At 40.8% G+C, this 17,104-nt stretch overlaps 1 protein-coding gene across 2 annotated transcripts in view; it reads left to right on the top strand.

Moving 5' to 3' along the window:
* The window catches only part of LOC124798168 (WD repeat-containing protein 89), a 275,773-nt gene extending 258,977 nt beyond the window's left edge, over positions 1 to 16,796 (top strand). For both annotated transcript variants that reach the window (XM_047261450.1, XM_047261451.1), the window contains one exon: positions 16,716 to 16,796. In XM_047261450.1, the coding sequence (XP_047117406.1) occupies positions 16,716 to 16,766 (51 nt within the window). In that variant the 3' untranslated portion in view covers positions 16,767 to 16,796. The remainder of the gene's footprint in view (positions 1 to 16,715) is intronic.
* Positions 16,797 to 17,104: the final 308 nt, after the last annotated feature.

Below are 17,104 nucleotides of genomic sequence, written 5' to 3'. Positions count from 1 at the left end.
GCAATAAAGGAAGTTCCAGCTGAGAACCCTGTTTTTAATAAGTATACACTTTCATTATTAGATGGCACACAAACACTAAACAACAACATAAACAGTTCTGAGATTGTATAGATGTTGAAATACAGTGCCTTGCAAGACAAAGGGCATTACTGTTTACATTGTAAGTCAAAAATCTTTACAACCTTTTCACTGAAAAATATCATTATTTTTCAGCATACTTATTTGTTAATGCATCAATTTGGTGATTTGGGTGTTGTTTTCATGGTTTACTTTCGTCTATTCTTTAGCAAACTAGAAGTTACTGTCTATTGTCTAGTATGCTTAAGAAGTTTCTAAAATAGTTTGTCACCGCTGTCTCAGCTTTTTCACTGAGTATGTTCTGCCCATTTTTTCTGCTACGAATGAAAATTTCAAGTTCTTCATAGACTTCAATTTGTGGCCTTTGTGTAGTTTACAACGTATATTATATTGTTACCTACATTGTCAAAATCATGTCCTGTGTCATTAAAGTGAGTAACTAAGGCAGATTTATTGAGAGTGTTGTATCTAAGTGCAATTATGTGTTCCTTAGATCTAGTTCAGAAGCTTCATCCAGTCTGACCAGCATTGTACTGGGCACTCATTGCACTTCATCTTGTAAACCTCTAAGTTAGAAAATTTGTCTCTGTTGGTTTTTATGTTATGTGGCAGCCTATTACATAATTTATTGCTGAGTGAAAAAGCAACTCTTACTTTATATGGTCCCAATACATTAGCAATTTTCTACGAAATGGCACCACAAGTAGGGAGTGCATACTGTCCTGGCATGTCTGACGGTTGTTCTTATTTTTGTTTCTATCTGTTCATTTCCTAACTTTCTTGGAGATCTATAACAATAATGGAAAGGCAACCACTCACCTATAGCTGACTGATGCATGCAGCACAGAAACATGTAACAGGGAACAACATTCACAGTAACTTTCAAGCCCTTGCCCTTTTCTATCAGACATACACACATTCACATACAGAACATATGTGGTCATATGCATGACTTGGAGATCTTGTCTATGAGTGCATGTTGAAAACAGTTCGCATCTGCTATTTGTTTAATTACACCAATTTCAGTTTGAAGCATTTTGTTGCTCAATGGCATTCTGTGTGCCCTGTGTAATGCTAGTGTGACAAGGGTAGCATGAAAATGTATTCAACAACATGCACAAGAACATTCAGTTCACGTGTGAATGTGAATGTCAGAATTCGGTAAACTTTCTTGACCTCACCACTACTAGAAGTGAATGTATTCTTAGAATCTACAGGAAACATATGGTATTACCACAGATATAAACATTGATGTATCTTCATGCCAACCCATACACACAAGTTAGTGGGATATAGTTCCATGTACTGAGACCATATAATGTTAGTATAACAACGGAAAGAAAGCCACAAACTTTTAAAATTTCGTGCAGCATCTTTTGTAAATGCAAATATAAGCGTGTCCATCAGGAAAACGATGGGCATTTCAGCATGAAGCTGATGTATAAAAATGATGGATAAAAATCAAATTTTTTTATCATATAGTTTCTTTAAAATCATTTGAGAAAGATTGTAGGACGTACACCTCGATTTTGTCAGCGTAGTGCATCACCAACTGGTGTACTGAAAGTTGGCAAAGACTGTCTCATTCATTCCAGCCTGCTGACAAGGCAAACAAAACCATGGCAGTTGACACTGTCACCCATCTGCCATAGTGTTCCACTTTCTGCACTGGTTCGAGCCACCTCACACTGGGTTCACCTGTACAGGGAACCCACTTTCTTTCTGTGTGCATCCTAAGAGTCACTTTTTCTACCAGCAATAAATTATGTAATAGGCTGCCACACAACATAAAAACAACAGAGGACATTTTTTAACTCGAATAACTACAAGATAAAGTGCAATGAGTGCCCAGTTCAATATTTTGGTCAATCCAGATGAAGCTTCCAAACAAGGTTTAAGGCACACATATGTGCATTTAGGTAAAACACAATAAATGTCATATTCTACTCACATTCATGTACAGGACATACTTTCAACGACATAGATAACAAGCTAATAATACTTCACAAACTAAACAAAGGCCACAAATTAAACCCCTGAGGAGGATGTGAAATGTTGATCCACAATGGAAAACACCCAAAATCAAATGTGAGACAGTGGCAATGAACCTCTTTGGAACTTTCTCAAGCATGCTAGATGATAGACAGCAACTTCTATTGTCATCTGTTCTTCAGTGACCTAAATTGTGAAAACAACTCCCAAATCAACAAAGTGATAGATTAACAAATAAATATATTTTTGTCTATTGCAACAATGATATTTCTAAGCAAAATTGTTGTGAAGCTGTAACACTGGTATATACACTGAGGCGGCAAGAGTCATAGAATACCTCCCTAATATCGTTTCGGACCTCCTTTTCCCTGGTGTAGAGCAGCAGCTTGATGTAGCATGGGCTCAACAAGCCATTGGAAGTACCCTGCAGAATACTGAGCCATGGTGCCTCTATAGTCTTCCATAATTGCGAAACAGTTGCTGGTGCAGGATTTTGTGCACAAACTGACCTCTCGATTATGTCCCATAAATGTTCAGTAGGATTCATGTTGGGTTGTATGGGTGGCCAAATCATCCACTCAAATTCTCCAGAATATTCTTCAAACCAATTGTGAACAATTACGGCTCGGTAACATGATGCATTGTTGTGGGAACATGAAGTCTGTGAATGACTGCAAATGGTCTCTGTGTAGCCAAACATAATCATTTCCAGTCAGTTATCAGTTCAATTGGACCAGAGAACCCAGTCAATTACATGTAAACACTGCTCACACTATTACGGAGCGACGACCAGCTCGCTCATTGCCTTGTTGACAACTTGGGTCCATGGCTTTTTGGGGTCTGAAACACTTGAATCCTACCATCAGCTGTTGTTGTTGTTGTGGTCTTCAGTCCTGAGACTGGTTTGATGCAGCTCTCCATGCCACTCTATCCTGTGCAAGCTTTTTCATCTCCCAGTACCTACTGCAACCTACATCCTTCTGAATCTGCTTAGTGTATTCATCTCTTGGTCTCCCTCTACGATTTTTACCCTCCACGCTGCCCTCCAATACTAAATTGGTGATCCCTTGATGCCTCAGAACATGTCCTACCAACCGATCCCTTCTTCTGGTCAAGTTGTGCCACAAACTTCTCTTCTCCCCAATCCTATTCAATACTTCCTCATTAGCTATGTGATCTACCCATCTAATCTTCAGCATTCTTCTGTAGCACCACATTTCGAAAGCTTCTATTCTCTTCTTGTCCAAACTATTTATCGTCCATGTTTCACTTCCATACATGGCTACACTCCATACGAATACTTTCAGAAATGACTTCCTGACACTTAAATCAATACTGGATGTTAACAAATTTCTCTTCTTCAGAAACGCTTTCCTTGCCATTGCCAGCCTACATTTTATATCCTCTCTACTTCGACCATCATCAGTTATTTTGCTCCCCAAATAGCAAAACTCCTTTACTACATTAAGTGCCTCATTTCCTAATCTAATTCCCTCAGCATCACCCGACTTAATTAGACTACATTCCATTATCCTAGTTTTGCTTTTGTTGATGTTCATCTTATATCCTCCTTTCAAGACACTGTCCATTCCATTCAACTGCTCTTCCAAGTCCTTTGCTGTCTCTGACAGAATTACAATGTCATCGGCGAACCCCAAAGTTTTTATTTCTTCTCCATGAATTTTAATACCTACCCCGAATTTTTCTTTTGTTTCCTTTACTGCTTGCTCAATATACAGATTGAACAACATCGGGGAGAGGCTACAACCCTGTCTTACTCCCTTCCCAACCACTGCTTCCCTTTCATGTCCCTCGACTCTTATAACTGCCACCTGGTTTCTGTACAAATTGTAAATAGCCTTTCGCTCCCTGTATTTTACCCCTGCCACCTTCAGAATTTGAAAGAGAGTATTCCAGTCAACATTGTCAAAAGCTTTCTCTAAGTCTACAAATGCTAGAAACGTAGGTTTACCTTTCCTTAATCTTTTTTCTAAGATAAGTCGTAAGGTCAGTATTGCCTCACGTGTTCCAGTGTTTCTACGGAATCCAAACTGATCTTCCCCGAGGTTGGCTTCTACTAGTTTTTCCATTCGTCTGTAAAGAATTCGTGTTAGTATTTTGCAGCTGTGACTTATTAAGCTGATAGTTCGGTAATTTTCACATCTGTCAACACCTGCTTTCTTTGGGATTGGAATTATTATATCCTTCTTGAAGTCTGAGGGTATTTCGCCTGTTTCATACATCTTGCTCACCAGATGGTAGAGTTTTGTCAGGACTGGCTCTCCAACGGCCGTCAGTAGTTCCAATGGAATATTGTCTACTCCGGGGGCCTTGTTTCGACTCAGGTCTTTCAGTGCTCTGTCAAACTCTTCACGCAGTATCGTATCTCCCATTTCATCTTCATCTACATCCTCTTCCATTTCCATAATATTGTCCTCAAGTACATCGCCCTTGTATAGACCCTCTATATACTCCTTCCACCTTTGTGCTTTCCCTTCTTTGCTTAGAACTGGGTTTCCATCTGAGCTCTTGATATTCATACAAATGGCTCTCTTTTCTCCAAAGGTCTCTTTAATTTTCCTGTAGGCGGTATCTATCTTACCCCTAGTGAGATAGGCCTCTACATCCTTACATTTGTCCTCTAGCCATCCCTGCTTAGCCATTTTGCACTTCCTGTCGATCTCATTTTTGAGACGTTTGTATTCCTTTTTGCCTATTTCACTTACTGCATTTTTATATTTTCTGCTTTCATCAATTAAATTCAATATTTCTTCTGTTACCCAAGGATTTCTACTAGTCCTCGTCTTTTTACCTACTTGATCCTCTGCTGCCTTCACTACTTCATCCCTCAAAGCTACCCATTCTTCTTCTACTGTATTTATTTCCCCCATTCCTGTCAATTGCTCCCTTATGCTCTCCCTGAATCTCTGTACAACCTCTGGTTCTTTCAGTTTATCCAGGTCCCCTCTCCTTAAATTCCCACCTTTTTGCAGTTTCTTCAGTTTTAATCTACAGGTCATAACCAATAGATTGTGGTCAGAGTCCACATCTGCCCCTGGAAATGTCTTACAATTTAAAACCTGGTTCCTAAATCTCTGTCTTACCATTATATAATCTATCTGATACCTTTTAGTATCTCCAGGGTTCTTCCATGTATACAACCTTCTTTCATGATTCTTAAACCAAGTGTTAGTTATGATTATGTTGTGCTCTGTGCAAAATTCTACCAGGCGGCTTCCTCTTTCATTTCTGTCCCCCAATCCATATTCACCTACTATGTTTCCTTCTCTCCCTTTTCCTACACTCGAATTCCAGTCACCCATGTCTATTAAATTTTCGTCTCCCTTCACAATCTGAATAATTTCTTTTATTTCATCATACATTTCTTCAATTTCTTCATCATCTGCAGAGCTAGTTGGCATATAAACTTGTACTACTGTAGTAGGTGTGGGCTTCGTATCTATCTTGGCCACAATAATGCGTACACTATGCTGTTTGTAGTAGCTTACCCGCATTCCTATTTTCCTATTCATTATTAAACCTACTCCTGCATTCCCCCTATTTGATTTTGTGTTTATAACCCTGTAGTCACCTGACCAGAAGTCTTGTTCCTCCTGCCACCGAACATCACTAATTCCCACTATATCTAACTTCAACCTATCCATTTCCCTTTTTAAATTTTGTAACCTACCTGCCCGATTAAGGGATCTCACATTCCACGCTCCGATCCGTAGAACGCCAGTTTTCTTTCTCCTGATAACGACATCCTCTTGAGTAGTCCCCGCCCGGAGATCCGAATGGGGGACTATTTTACCTCCGGAATATTTTACCCAAGAGGACGCCATCATCATGTAATCATACAGTAAAGCTGCATGCCCTCGGGAAAAATTACGGCTGTAGTTTCCCCTTGCTTTCAGCTGTTCGCAGTACCAGCACAGCAAGGCCGTTTTGGTTATTGTTACAAGGCCAGATCAGTCAATCATCCAGACTGTTGCCCTTGCAACTACTGAAAAGGCTGCTGCCCCTCTTCAGGAACCACACGTTTATCAGCTGTGACCAGCTGAAAACTGGACTCATCTTACACAGTTTCCAGGCATGTAAGGTCCAACCATTAGGGTCACAAGCCCAGGAGAAGCACTGTAGGCGATGTCATGCTGTTAGCAAAGACACTCACATTTGTCACCTGTTTGTCATAGGCCATTAACGCCAAATTAAGCAGACCTGTCCTAATGGATACATTCCTCATACATCTCACATTGATTTCTGTGGTTATTTCATGTAGTGTTACTTGTCTGTTAGCACTGACAACTGCTCTTGGTCGTTAAGTAAAGCTGTCGGGCACTGTGTTGTCCATAATGAGGGATTGCCAGAAATTTGGTATTCTTGGCAAACTCAACAGTATGGATCTTGGAATATCGAATTCCCTAACAGTTTTCTAAATGGAATGTCCCATGCATCCAACTCCTACTACCATTCTGTGTTCAGAGTCTGTTAATTGCTGTTGTGCAGCCATAATCATGTTGTAAACCTTTTCTAATGAATCACCTGCGTACAAATGACTGCTCCAACAATGCATCGCCATTTTATACCATGTGTATGCAATACTACCGCCATCTGTATATGTGTGTATCATTATTCCATAACGTTTGTCACCTCAGTGTATGTTATTTTGTATATTTTATCTGCAATATAAGCTGGTAATGCTCTTTGACTTATGAGACGCCATTCTACTCCTGTAACCACATCTGGATTGCTTATGTTGTTGTTTTGTATTTGTGTGTCATCTAATGGTGAAAATGTATATTTATAATGAACCTCAGGGCTCTTTCTGTTGGAACATCTTGTTAGTAGCTTTATTACTATTTAAAATTTATAATTCTTGTGCCACATTACTATAACAAATGCAAATTCTCTCTTATTTTAGCTAAATAATGTTCAAAACAGATAACTAGCCACACCCAGCAAACAAAAATGTAATATAATCCACTGATCCACCTGAAGATGAAGATGTAAGCCCTTGAAATGTGTCATGGGAGAAAATAAAAGAGTCTGACACTGATAATTGTTTTACTCTGCCTTTTTTTAAAAGGTCAGATATCACAAATATAATGTATTCAGGCATTCATCATCAGTTTCAAGTGCCATGAGCTTGCCTGACATAGGCCATAAATTATTGTAATCAACAACGGGTTACAAGCTTTTGTACTCATGCAAATTTATTTTTGCGGTAAAAGGGCAGAATTTTTTCTGCTGTAGTAGTGCATGGATAATTGCTGATGTCTTCTTGCACATTATAGCTACACGAGTGGACAGATGTATGGAAACATGGCAAGAAATGCATGCTTTAACATAAATGCAGATGCTAGTCAAGTTTGCAGGCTACACTGATGTATTGCACTGTTGTTTTGACACAGACAACACCTGTGCAGTGCTCTCAGTACATTGCAAGTTTGAGTGCACCATGTCAGAACTCAGTGCATTTGCATGTGGGCAAATTGTTGATGGGTTTTTCTGTAACCAAGGTGGACAAAAGAGTCTGGTGTTTCAAGAGGCGCTGTATTGGGCTCATATATTGCAAAGGTTGTTTCGACTATGCTGTGGAAGGTTTGCTGGGAAGCCATTGCACATCCTCCACATAGTCCCGATCTCTTCTCATGTGATTTCTGTATTTTTGAAGAGACATTTGTGGTTGAGAATTTGCTTCAGTGAAACAGCTGCACGCCTGGATTCAATCGTGGTTCTGTAGGCAACCACAGAATATTTTTTCATGAAGACACTGACTGTCTTGTCCGCAGTAGGAAAAAAATGTATTAACAATTATGGTGATTACTTTTGAAATAACAAACAATTTACTTATCTAAAAACAAAGATGATGTGACTTACCAAATGAAAGTGCTGGCAGGTCGACAGACACACAAACAAACACAAACATACACACAAAATTCTAGCTTTCGCAACCAACGGTTGCCTCGTCAGGAAAGAGGGAAGGAGAGGGAAATACAAAAGGATTTGGGTTTTAAGGGAGAGGGTAAGGAGTCATTCCAATCCCAGGAGCGGAAAGACTTACCTTAGGGAGAAAAAAGGACGGGTATACACACACACACACACACACACACACACACACACACACACACACACACACACACACACACACACACACACACACACACACATATATATCCATCCACACATATACAGACACAAGCAGACATATTTAAAGACAAAGAGTTTGGGCAGAGATGTCAGTCGAGGCAGAAGTGCAGAGGCAAAGATGTTGTTGAATGACAGGTGAGGTATGAGTTGCGGCAACTTGAAATTAGCGGAGATTGAGGCCTGGTGGATAACGGGAAGAGAGGATATATTGAAGAGCAAGTTCCCATCTCCGGAGTTTGGATAGGTTGGTGTTAGTGGGAAGTATCCAGATAACCCGGACGGTGTAACACTGTGCCAAGATGTGCTGGCCGTGCACCAAGGCATGTTTAGCCACAGGGTGATCCTCATTACCAACAAACACTGTCAGCCTGTGTCCATTCATGCGAATGGACAGTTTGTTGCTGGTCATTCCCACATAGAATGCGTCACAGTGTAGGCAGGTCAGTTGGTAGATCACGTGGGTGCTTTCACACGTGGCTCTGCCTTTGATCGTGTACACCTTCCGGGTTACAGGACTGGAGTAGGTGGTGGTGGGAGGGTGCATGGGACAGGTTTTACACCGGAGGCGGTTACAAGGGTAGGAGCCAGAGGGTAGGGAAGGTGGTTTGGGGATTTCATAGGGATGAACTAAGAGGTTACGAAGGTTAGGTGGACGGCGGAAAGACACTCTTGGTGGAGTGGGGAGGATTTCATGAAGGATGGATCTCATTTCAGGGCAGGATTTGAGGAAGTCGTATCCCTGCTGGAGAGCCACATTCAGAATCTGATCCAGTCCCGGAAAGTATCCTGTTACAAGTGGGGCACTTTTGTGGTTCTTCTGTGGGAGGTTCTGGGTTTGAGAGGATGAGGAAGTGGCTCTGGTTATTTGCTTCTGTACCAGGTCGGGAGGGTAGTTGCGGGATGCGAAAGCTGTTGTCAGGTTGTTGGTGTAATAGTTCAGGGATTCCGGACTGGAGCAGATTTGTTTACCACGAAGACCTAGGCTGTAGGGAAGGGACCGTTTGATGTGGAGATACGTTCTGTGGGGGCTTGGTAACCAGCTACAATGGGGCGGCCGGGATGATTGGGTTTGTGAATGTATTAAAAGGAGTGGTGTTGTGGTGAAAGATTACGAAAATGGGGCTAACAATTGTAGAAATAATGACGTTAGCCCCATTTTCGTAATCTTTCACCACAACACCACTCCTTTTAATACATTTACACATTTTTTCGAAATTTGCCCGAATTCTCCGTCCTTTAACGTGTTTTAGCGGCAACACAACCACCTAACCTTCATGCACATCGCTGTCTACCAACCCAAGTTCACCACAGGATCAACTTAACCAACACTTTTTCGCCTTTTTTCATACCAGATCTCCAGTTACTTTCTAGTTCACCCTTATCTCTCCCCATATATTTTTTTATCTTTCATTTTCATTTCAACCTCATGTTACACTTTCCACCTTCTAATACCATGTCACCCTCACAACACCCCCACAACGACCCCATTAAGTTTTATTGACATTCCCTCCGCAAACATGCCTTCAACCTAGCCAGATTACGCTCGCATATTTTATTTTCTCAGGCTTGTCTGACATTTGGCATAACCCCCAAAGGCCTCACACTTAAAGTTCCCATCTCTGGCTGCAACCCTTCTTTCCATCAGTCCCTATACCAGTTCCAAACTGAACAATCCATTGCCCTCACCCACCTAATCCTTCACCTACACATCAACTCAGCCAATGAACACACCCGTCAACTCCTATCCTTAATAAAAGTCCTCAATCTTTCCTCTCCCACATCCACACCGGCTATTCAGAGCATCCTCCTACAGGCCAACCGCAAATTAGAACAGCATGCCACCTTTCACCTCAAAAAACTATCCAATCTCCTGGTTTCCCACCTACGGAAAGGCAACTCACTCACCCTTCACAACCTTTCCAGCAAACCTCAACCACCTCTCATTGCACACAAACCCAGTCTCTCCCATCTACTCAGTCTCCCACTTCCAGCTCCACTCCCTCCAAAACCTCAAAATCCCAAGCAACACAATCTGGCACCACAACACCCTAATTCAGTAGTTAACCTTTCCTCCAAACCTCTCTCCCAATCCGAAACCTCTGTCCTATCCAAAGGCCTCACCTTCAGCCCCACTCCCAGATTCAACCAAACAGCCCTCGTCAAAGATTTACTGTCCTACACTCGTACTCTCTGCTGGAAGTATCACTTTGCCACGAAGAAAAATGATCCTAATCCTACCCCTAATGATCCAACTCCCCAAGACACTATCCAAATTGAACCCTGCCTGGAACAGTTCCGTCCTCCGTCACAGCGGGACCCACCTCCTCTTCCTCAAAATCACCCTCTCCAAACCTTCCAGGAATTTCTGACTTCCAGCCTTGCTTCTCAATCCTTCTTAAAAAACCTTAATCCTACTCCCAACATCACCACTGCTGAAGCCCAGGCTATCCGTGATCTGAAGGCTGACCGGTCCATCATCATTCTTCCGGCGGACAAGGGTTCCACGACCATGGTACTTGATCGTCGGGAGTATGTGGCTGAGGGACTGCGTCAGCTTTCAGACAACACCACATAAAAAATTTGCCAAGGTAATCCCATTCCTGATGTCCAGGCGGAGCTTCAAGGAATCCTCAGAACCTTAGGCCCCCTACAAAACCTTTCACCTGACTCCATCAACCTCCTGACCCCACCGACACCCCGCACCCCTACCTTCTACCTTCTTCCTAAAATTCACAAACCCAATCATCCCGGTCGCCCCATTGTAGCTGGATACCAAGCCCCCACAGAACGTATCTCTGCCTACGTAGATCAACACCTTCAACCCATTACATGCAGTCTCCCATCCTTCATCAAAGACACAAACCACTTTCTCGAACGCCTGGAATCCTTACCCAATCCGTTACCCCCAGAAACCATCCTTGTAACCATTGATGCCACTTCCTTATACACAAATATCCCGCACGTCCAGGGCCTCGCTGCGATGGAGCACTTCCTTTCACGCCGATCACCTGCCACCCTACCTAAAACCTCTTTCCTCATTACCTTAGCCAGCTTCATCCTGACCCACAACTTCTTCACTTTTGAAGGCCAGACATACCAACAACTAAAGGGAACAGCCATGGGTACCAGGATGGCCCCTTTGTACGCCAACCTATTCGTGGGTCGCTTAGAGGAAGCCTTCTTGGTTACCCAGGCCTGCCAACCCAAAGTTTGGTACAGATTTATTGATGACATCTTCATTATCTGGACTCACAGTGAAGAAGAACTCCAGAATTTCCTCTCCAACCTCAACTCCTTTGGTTCCATCAGTTTCACCTGGTCCTACTCCAAATCCCATGCCACTTTCCTTGATGTTGACCTCCACCTGTCCAATGGCCAGCTTCACACGTCCGTCCACATCAAACCCACCAACAAGCAACAGTACCTCCATTACGACAGCTGCCACCCATTCCACATCAAACGGTCCCTTCCCTACAGCCTAGGTCTTCGTGGCAAACGAATCTGCTCCAGTCCGGAATCCCTGAACCATTACACCAACAACCTGACAACAGCTTTCGCATCCCGCAACTACCCTCCCAACCTGGTACAGAAGCAAATAACCAGAGCCACTTCCTCATCCTCTCAAACCCAGAACCTCCCACAGAAGAACCACAAAAGTGCCCCACTTGTGACAGGATACTTTCCGGGACTGGATCAGATTCTGAATGTGGCTCTCCAGCAGGGATACGACTTCCTCAAATCCTGCCCTGAAATGAGATCCATCCTTCATGAAATCCTCCCCACTCCACCAAGAGCGTCTTTCCGCCATCCACCTAACCTTCGTAACCTCTTAGTTCATCCCTATGAAATCCCCAAACCACCTTCCCTACCCTCTGGCTCCTACCCTTGTAACCGCCCCCGGTGTAAAACCTGTCCCATGCACCCTCCCACCACCATCTACTCCAGTCCTGTAACCCGGAAGGTGTACACGATCAAAGGCAGAGCCACGTGTGAAAGCACCCACGTGATCTACCAACTGACCTGCCTACACTGTGACGCATTCTATGTGGGAATGACCAGCAACAAACTGTCCATTCGCATGAATGGACACAGGCAGACAGTGTTTGTTGGTAATGAGGATCACCCTGTGGCTAAACATGCCTTGGTGCACGGCCAGCACATCTTGGCACAGTGTTACACCGTCCGGGTTATCTGGATACTTCCCACTAACACCAACCTATCCAAACTCCGGAGATGGGAACTTGCTCTTCAATATATCCCCCTAAGGTAAGTCTTTCCGCTCCTGGGATTGGAATGACTCCTTACCCTCTCCCTTAAAACCCAAATCGTTTTGTATTTCCCTCTCCTTCCCTCTTTCCTGACGAGGCAACCGTTGGTTGCGAAAGCTAGAATTTTGTGTGTATGTTTGTGTTTGTTTGTGTGTCTGTCGACCTGCCAGCACTTTCATTTGGTAAGTCACATCATCTTTGTTTTTAGATATATATTTCCTACGTGGAATTTTTCCCTCTATTAAATCAATTTACTTACTTTTTTCTATCTGTGTCATTTTATTTGACTGCCCTTTATAATATTCCAGTTTAATTTTTTGTTGTGGAGGGAGCAGGATATGTAAGACTAAGTGACTCTGAAGAATAAGTTAACACATTATTCACCGTGGACACTGAGAGCCAGCTCTGTAGTTACACATTTTTGAGTGGAGATTTTTTTACTGTTCTGTCTCACATTCATGTGGGAGGTTTATTGCTATCTCAATTACTTCTGTCATAAAGAGTTATACAATATTGGAACCTGAACGTGGCTATAGACTTGTACCCAGCAACAGATCAGTTCATACTCTGTTTTACCATTGTCCTTATTTAGCAGTGTTATGACTTTACAAAAACATCCAAGTTTGATTGCTAGGACGGATGCATCTAATAAAAATTTCAGGACAACTGCCTGCTCACATCCATGTCTAATTCAGTTGGTTCTTCTTCTTTATTATTGAGTGCAAAAAGGTTTAGACAGATGCCCAAAGTGTTTGAGCACAAAGAGTAACTGTGCCAAGTTATATTTGTTTTGTTGCTTCATTTCAAAGAAAGTCAGTGGGCAAGGCATGTTGAAAAATAGGTCCTAAAATTTGTGATTTCTGGCTTTTTTTGTTTGTTAGTTTCTGACACTAAGTGTAAGGTTTAAATTAATTCAAACTTTTTTTGCTTGAAGTAGATCATTTGCCATTTGAACCCAAGAGATGCAAATCTGTTACCCAAGAGAATAGCCAGTCACATAGTTATTTGCATTGCTTTCCATCTTAATGTTGTAAAATCAGATGTGGTTAGAACATTATTCATGTTTGCTGTGAGTGGTTCTGAGTCTCAGAAGATAGCAGTGTCATTAGTAAAGTTAGTGAAAGGAGATCCCTGACAGCTGGCAACCCTGTGGCTAGAACTGTGAAGCGCAATGGGCTAGGTAATGTTGTAGTTTTTAATTTATTTGTGTGAAACATGTAATTACATGTATAGCAGTTGGTAGTACAATAGATACGACAGTATACAATTTAAATTTATTTTATAATAAATACTAAATTATTTTACATAATAATACATTAGATTTTAGTTTCTGTGGTTGGCTATAGTAGCTCTGCTCAGTGAACCATGATTTTAGATGTTTTTTGAATTTTTCACCAGTTAACAGCCTCATTTCCTTTGGTAGTGCGCAAAAATATTTTGCTCCTTTAGTGTATGGACTGTTTGCAGGTTTTTCAGTCTCCTGTTTACCATATGATAATTTTATACTTGTCTAGTGTTATGTTCATGAATCTCTGCATTACCACATGTATATATCTCATCATCTATAGCTAGTACTGTTGTTTCAAACATATACATAGAATAGTCAGTCATAATTTTAAAATCTGTAAACAATCCCTTGAGAGGTTCTAGCATCTTTTTTGCCTAATATTCTCGAAGCTCTTTTCTGCATTTTAAATGCTCAGTGTACATGAGTTTTGGAAGTTACACTCCATAACGCAAGACCATATGCACGAAAGGGATGCATTAAACTGAAATAAATAATCCTCATTGTTTGCGTGTTGACATGTGGGGCTATTCTTCTTGAAACATAAATGTTAGTCTGTTACACATATTGCCAATTTGTTGTCCATAATAGCTTGCTATCTACTCATTCACCTAAGAATTTACACTCACTGCAGATTTTCATAATATATTACTATCTTGATACAGGGTGTTTCAAAAATGACCGGTATATTTGAAACGGCAATAAAAACTAAACGAGCAGCAATAGAAATACACCGTTTGTTGCAATATGCTTGGGACAACAGTACATTTTCAGGCGGACAAACTTTCGAAATTACAGTAGTTACAATTTTCAATTTGTGGCGGTACAAACTGCCTTAGACGACACTGCAAACACCTCGTGGTTTATGCAAGATGGTGCCCGGCCACATCGCACGGCCGACGTCTTTAATTTCCTGAATGAATATTTCGATGATCGTGTGATTGCTTTGGGCTATCCAAAACATACAGGAGGCGGCGTGGATTGGCCTCCCTATTCGCCAGACATGAACCCCTGTGACTTCTTTCTGTGGGGACACTTGAAAGACCAGGTGTACCGCCAGAATCCAGAAACAATTGAACAGCTGAAGCAGTACATCTCATCTGCATGTGAAGCCATTCCGCCAGACACGTTGTCAAAGGTTTCGGGTAATTTCATTCAGAGACTACGCCATATTGTTGCTACGCATGGTGGATATGTGGAAAATATCGTACTATAGAGTTTCCCAGACCGCAGCGCCATCTGTTGTTGAAAATTGTAACTACTGTAATTTCAAAAGTTTGTCTGCCTGAAAATGTACTGTTGTCCCAAGCATATTGCAACAAACGGTGTATTTTTATCGCTGCTCGTTTAGTTTTTATTGCCGTTTCAAATATACCGATCATTTTTGAAACACCCTGTAATTAACACAATTTTGCAAATCATCAATATTGAAGTAAATTATATATATATTTTTTAAGTTGGCTTTTAGATTGTCATTTTTAAACATTGACATAGCTATAAAATGTTTTACCTCTCTGCCAAGAATTAACATTTCATTTCCGCAATAAAGGCCTGAAGTGTCATCTGCATACATTGTAATGTATCATTTTTAAATGTATTTGGAGAGTCATTGAATAGCATATAAAAAGGAAGGGAGCAATTATTGATCCCTGAGGCATGCCGAATTTGATGTTTCTGACCTCTGTTTTGTGACATTTTAATGTTTCCCCATTATTGTATGTGGTTTAGGTACACTGTCTTTTGATTTTTTTCTTTTTGTTTTTAGTAGGATGGAATAAGGTGTAAAAGTTTTCCGCTGATGCCATCTCTGGCCAATTTTGACAGGAGCACTTAAAGATCAACCTTATCAAAAGCCTTTGATAGATCTAGGAAAACTCCAGTTACTCACCTGCCTTAATTTTGTTGAGAACTTTGAACATAAATTGCAGTGTGCTGCTGTCATGTTGCTGTGACCACACCTAAAACCATGCTGAAAATCTCCCAGGAATTGTGCATATTTTAATGCTTCAATATGTATTTCAGAATTATTTTTTCAATTAACTTACTAAAAACAGAAACTAAAGTGAGCAGTCACTAATTTTCTACTAGTTGTTTATCAGTTTTTTTTCTAGAGAGATTTAACCGTGGCTAATTTTAATGTTTCAGGGAAGACTCCTTTTGAGACACTATTAAAGTCATAAAAGGATATGCTAGATTATGTTGTGCATTGATTAGATGAAAATAGAGAAACTTCATCCCAGTCAGCAGATTTTTTGCTTTTACTTTCTCTGATGAGCTGCAAAATATCCTCGAAATGAACTTCAGGGGCTTGATCAGGTTCAGAGTTTACCTCAGGATGATTTGCAACGTCTGTGGTACAAAAGTCAGATTCTACAATATCTATGAAGTATGTGACAATATTGTTATTAGATATCTGTATGTTTATGTTATTTTTCGGTTTTGTTTCATTGTCTCTTATTTCATTTACTATGGATCAGCAGGTCTTTGAGTTTTGCATTTGTAAGTTAATCTTTTTCATCCTTTAATCTTTTGATTTGCTTGCAAAACTGGTATTTATACTGTATGCATGTATCCGTCTACCACGTGAAAACAGTAGTCGTGTATAGAGGTGCAGCATCATTGAGGCTTTGTCACAGAGACATATACAAAGTTGCGATATGTTGTTTGTTGTGGCAGATGTGCAAAGCAGCCACACCAGATCTCCACAGTTATCAGGGATATCCTTTTGCTAGCTCTACTATGTAACTATGATGTGTGTAATACCTCTGTAAAGATGATGTGTAGATGAATGCCCCTTTTTATTATATGTAGTCAAATTTACGAAAGAGGCCATTGCAATACTGCTAGTGGAACTTTATTGTGAGCTGTGGAATTTTAGATGTATGTTTCTGCCTGTAAGAAGTTTCTTTTTCAAATGATAATGTTTTATCTTTTTTCAGCATTTTAAAATGAAACACAAGAGCAAGTCAAAGCCATATCAACGTGAGTAGAATGCCTGAACGAAAAGCAATTTAATATATTAAAAAAAAATACTGTTTTTATTTGTTTAATCCTAGCTGTCAAATCCTGACAATAACAGTTCTGCTTGACAGTTTCTAATTTTATGCAAGATGTAAAGATTATGTAATTGAATTATAAATATGTATTTATTGACTAAAATACAATGTCTGTGTCATCAGTAAATTAAATCTCTTTTTATTTGGTACTTATACAAGGTGTTCCAAAAACTGCGAACATAGGGATTAGTTACTTACACTAAAACAAGAAAAAATGTGTCTAGTAAATATGGCTCGAAAATTTGTGGCCTAAGGCCTATGAGCACTTGTTC

The sequence above is a fragment of the Schistocerca piceifrons genome, chromosome 5 (genome assembly GCF_021461385.2).
Source record: "Schistocerca piceifrons isolate TAMUIC-IGC-003096 chromosome 5, iqSchPice1.1, whole genome shotgun sequence".
NCBI lineage: Eukaryota > Metazoa > Arthropoda > Insecta > Orthoptera > Acrididae > Schistocerca > Schistocerca piceifrons.
Note: the sequence above shows the minus strand (reverse complement) of the source record. Positions and strands in the feature narration are given on the sequence as shown.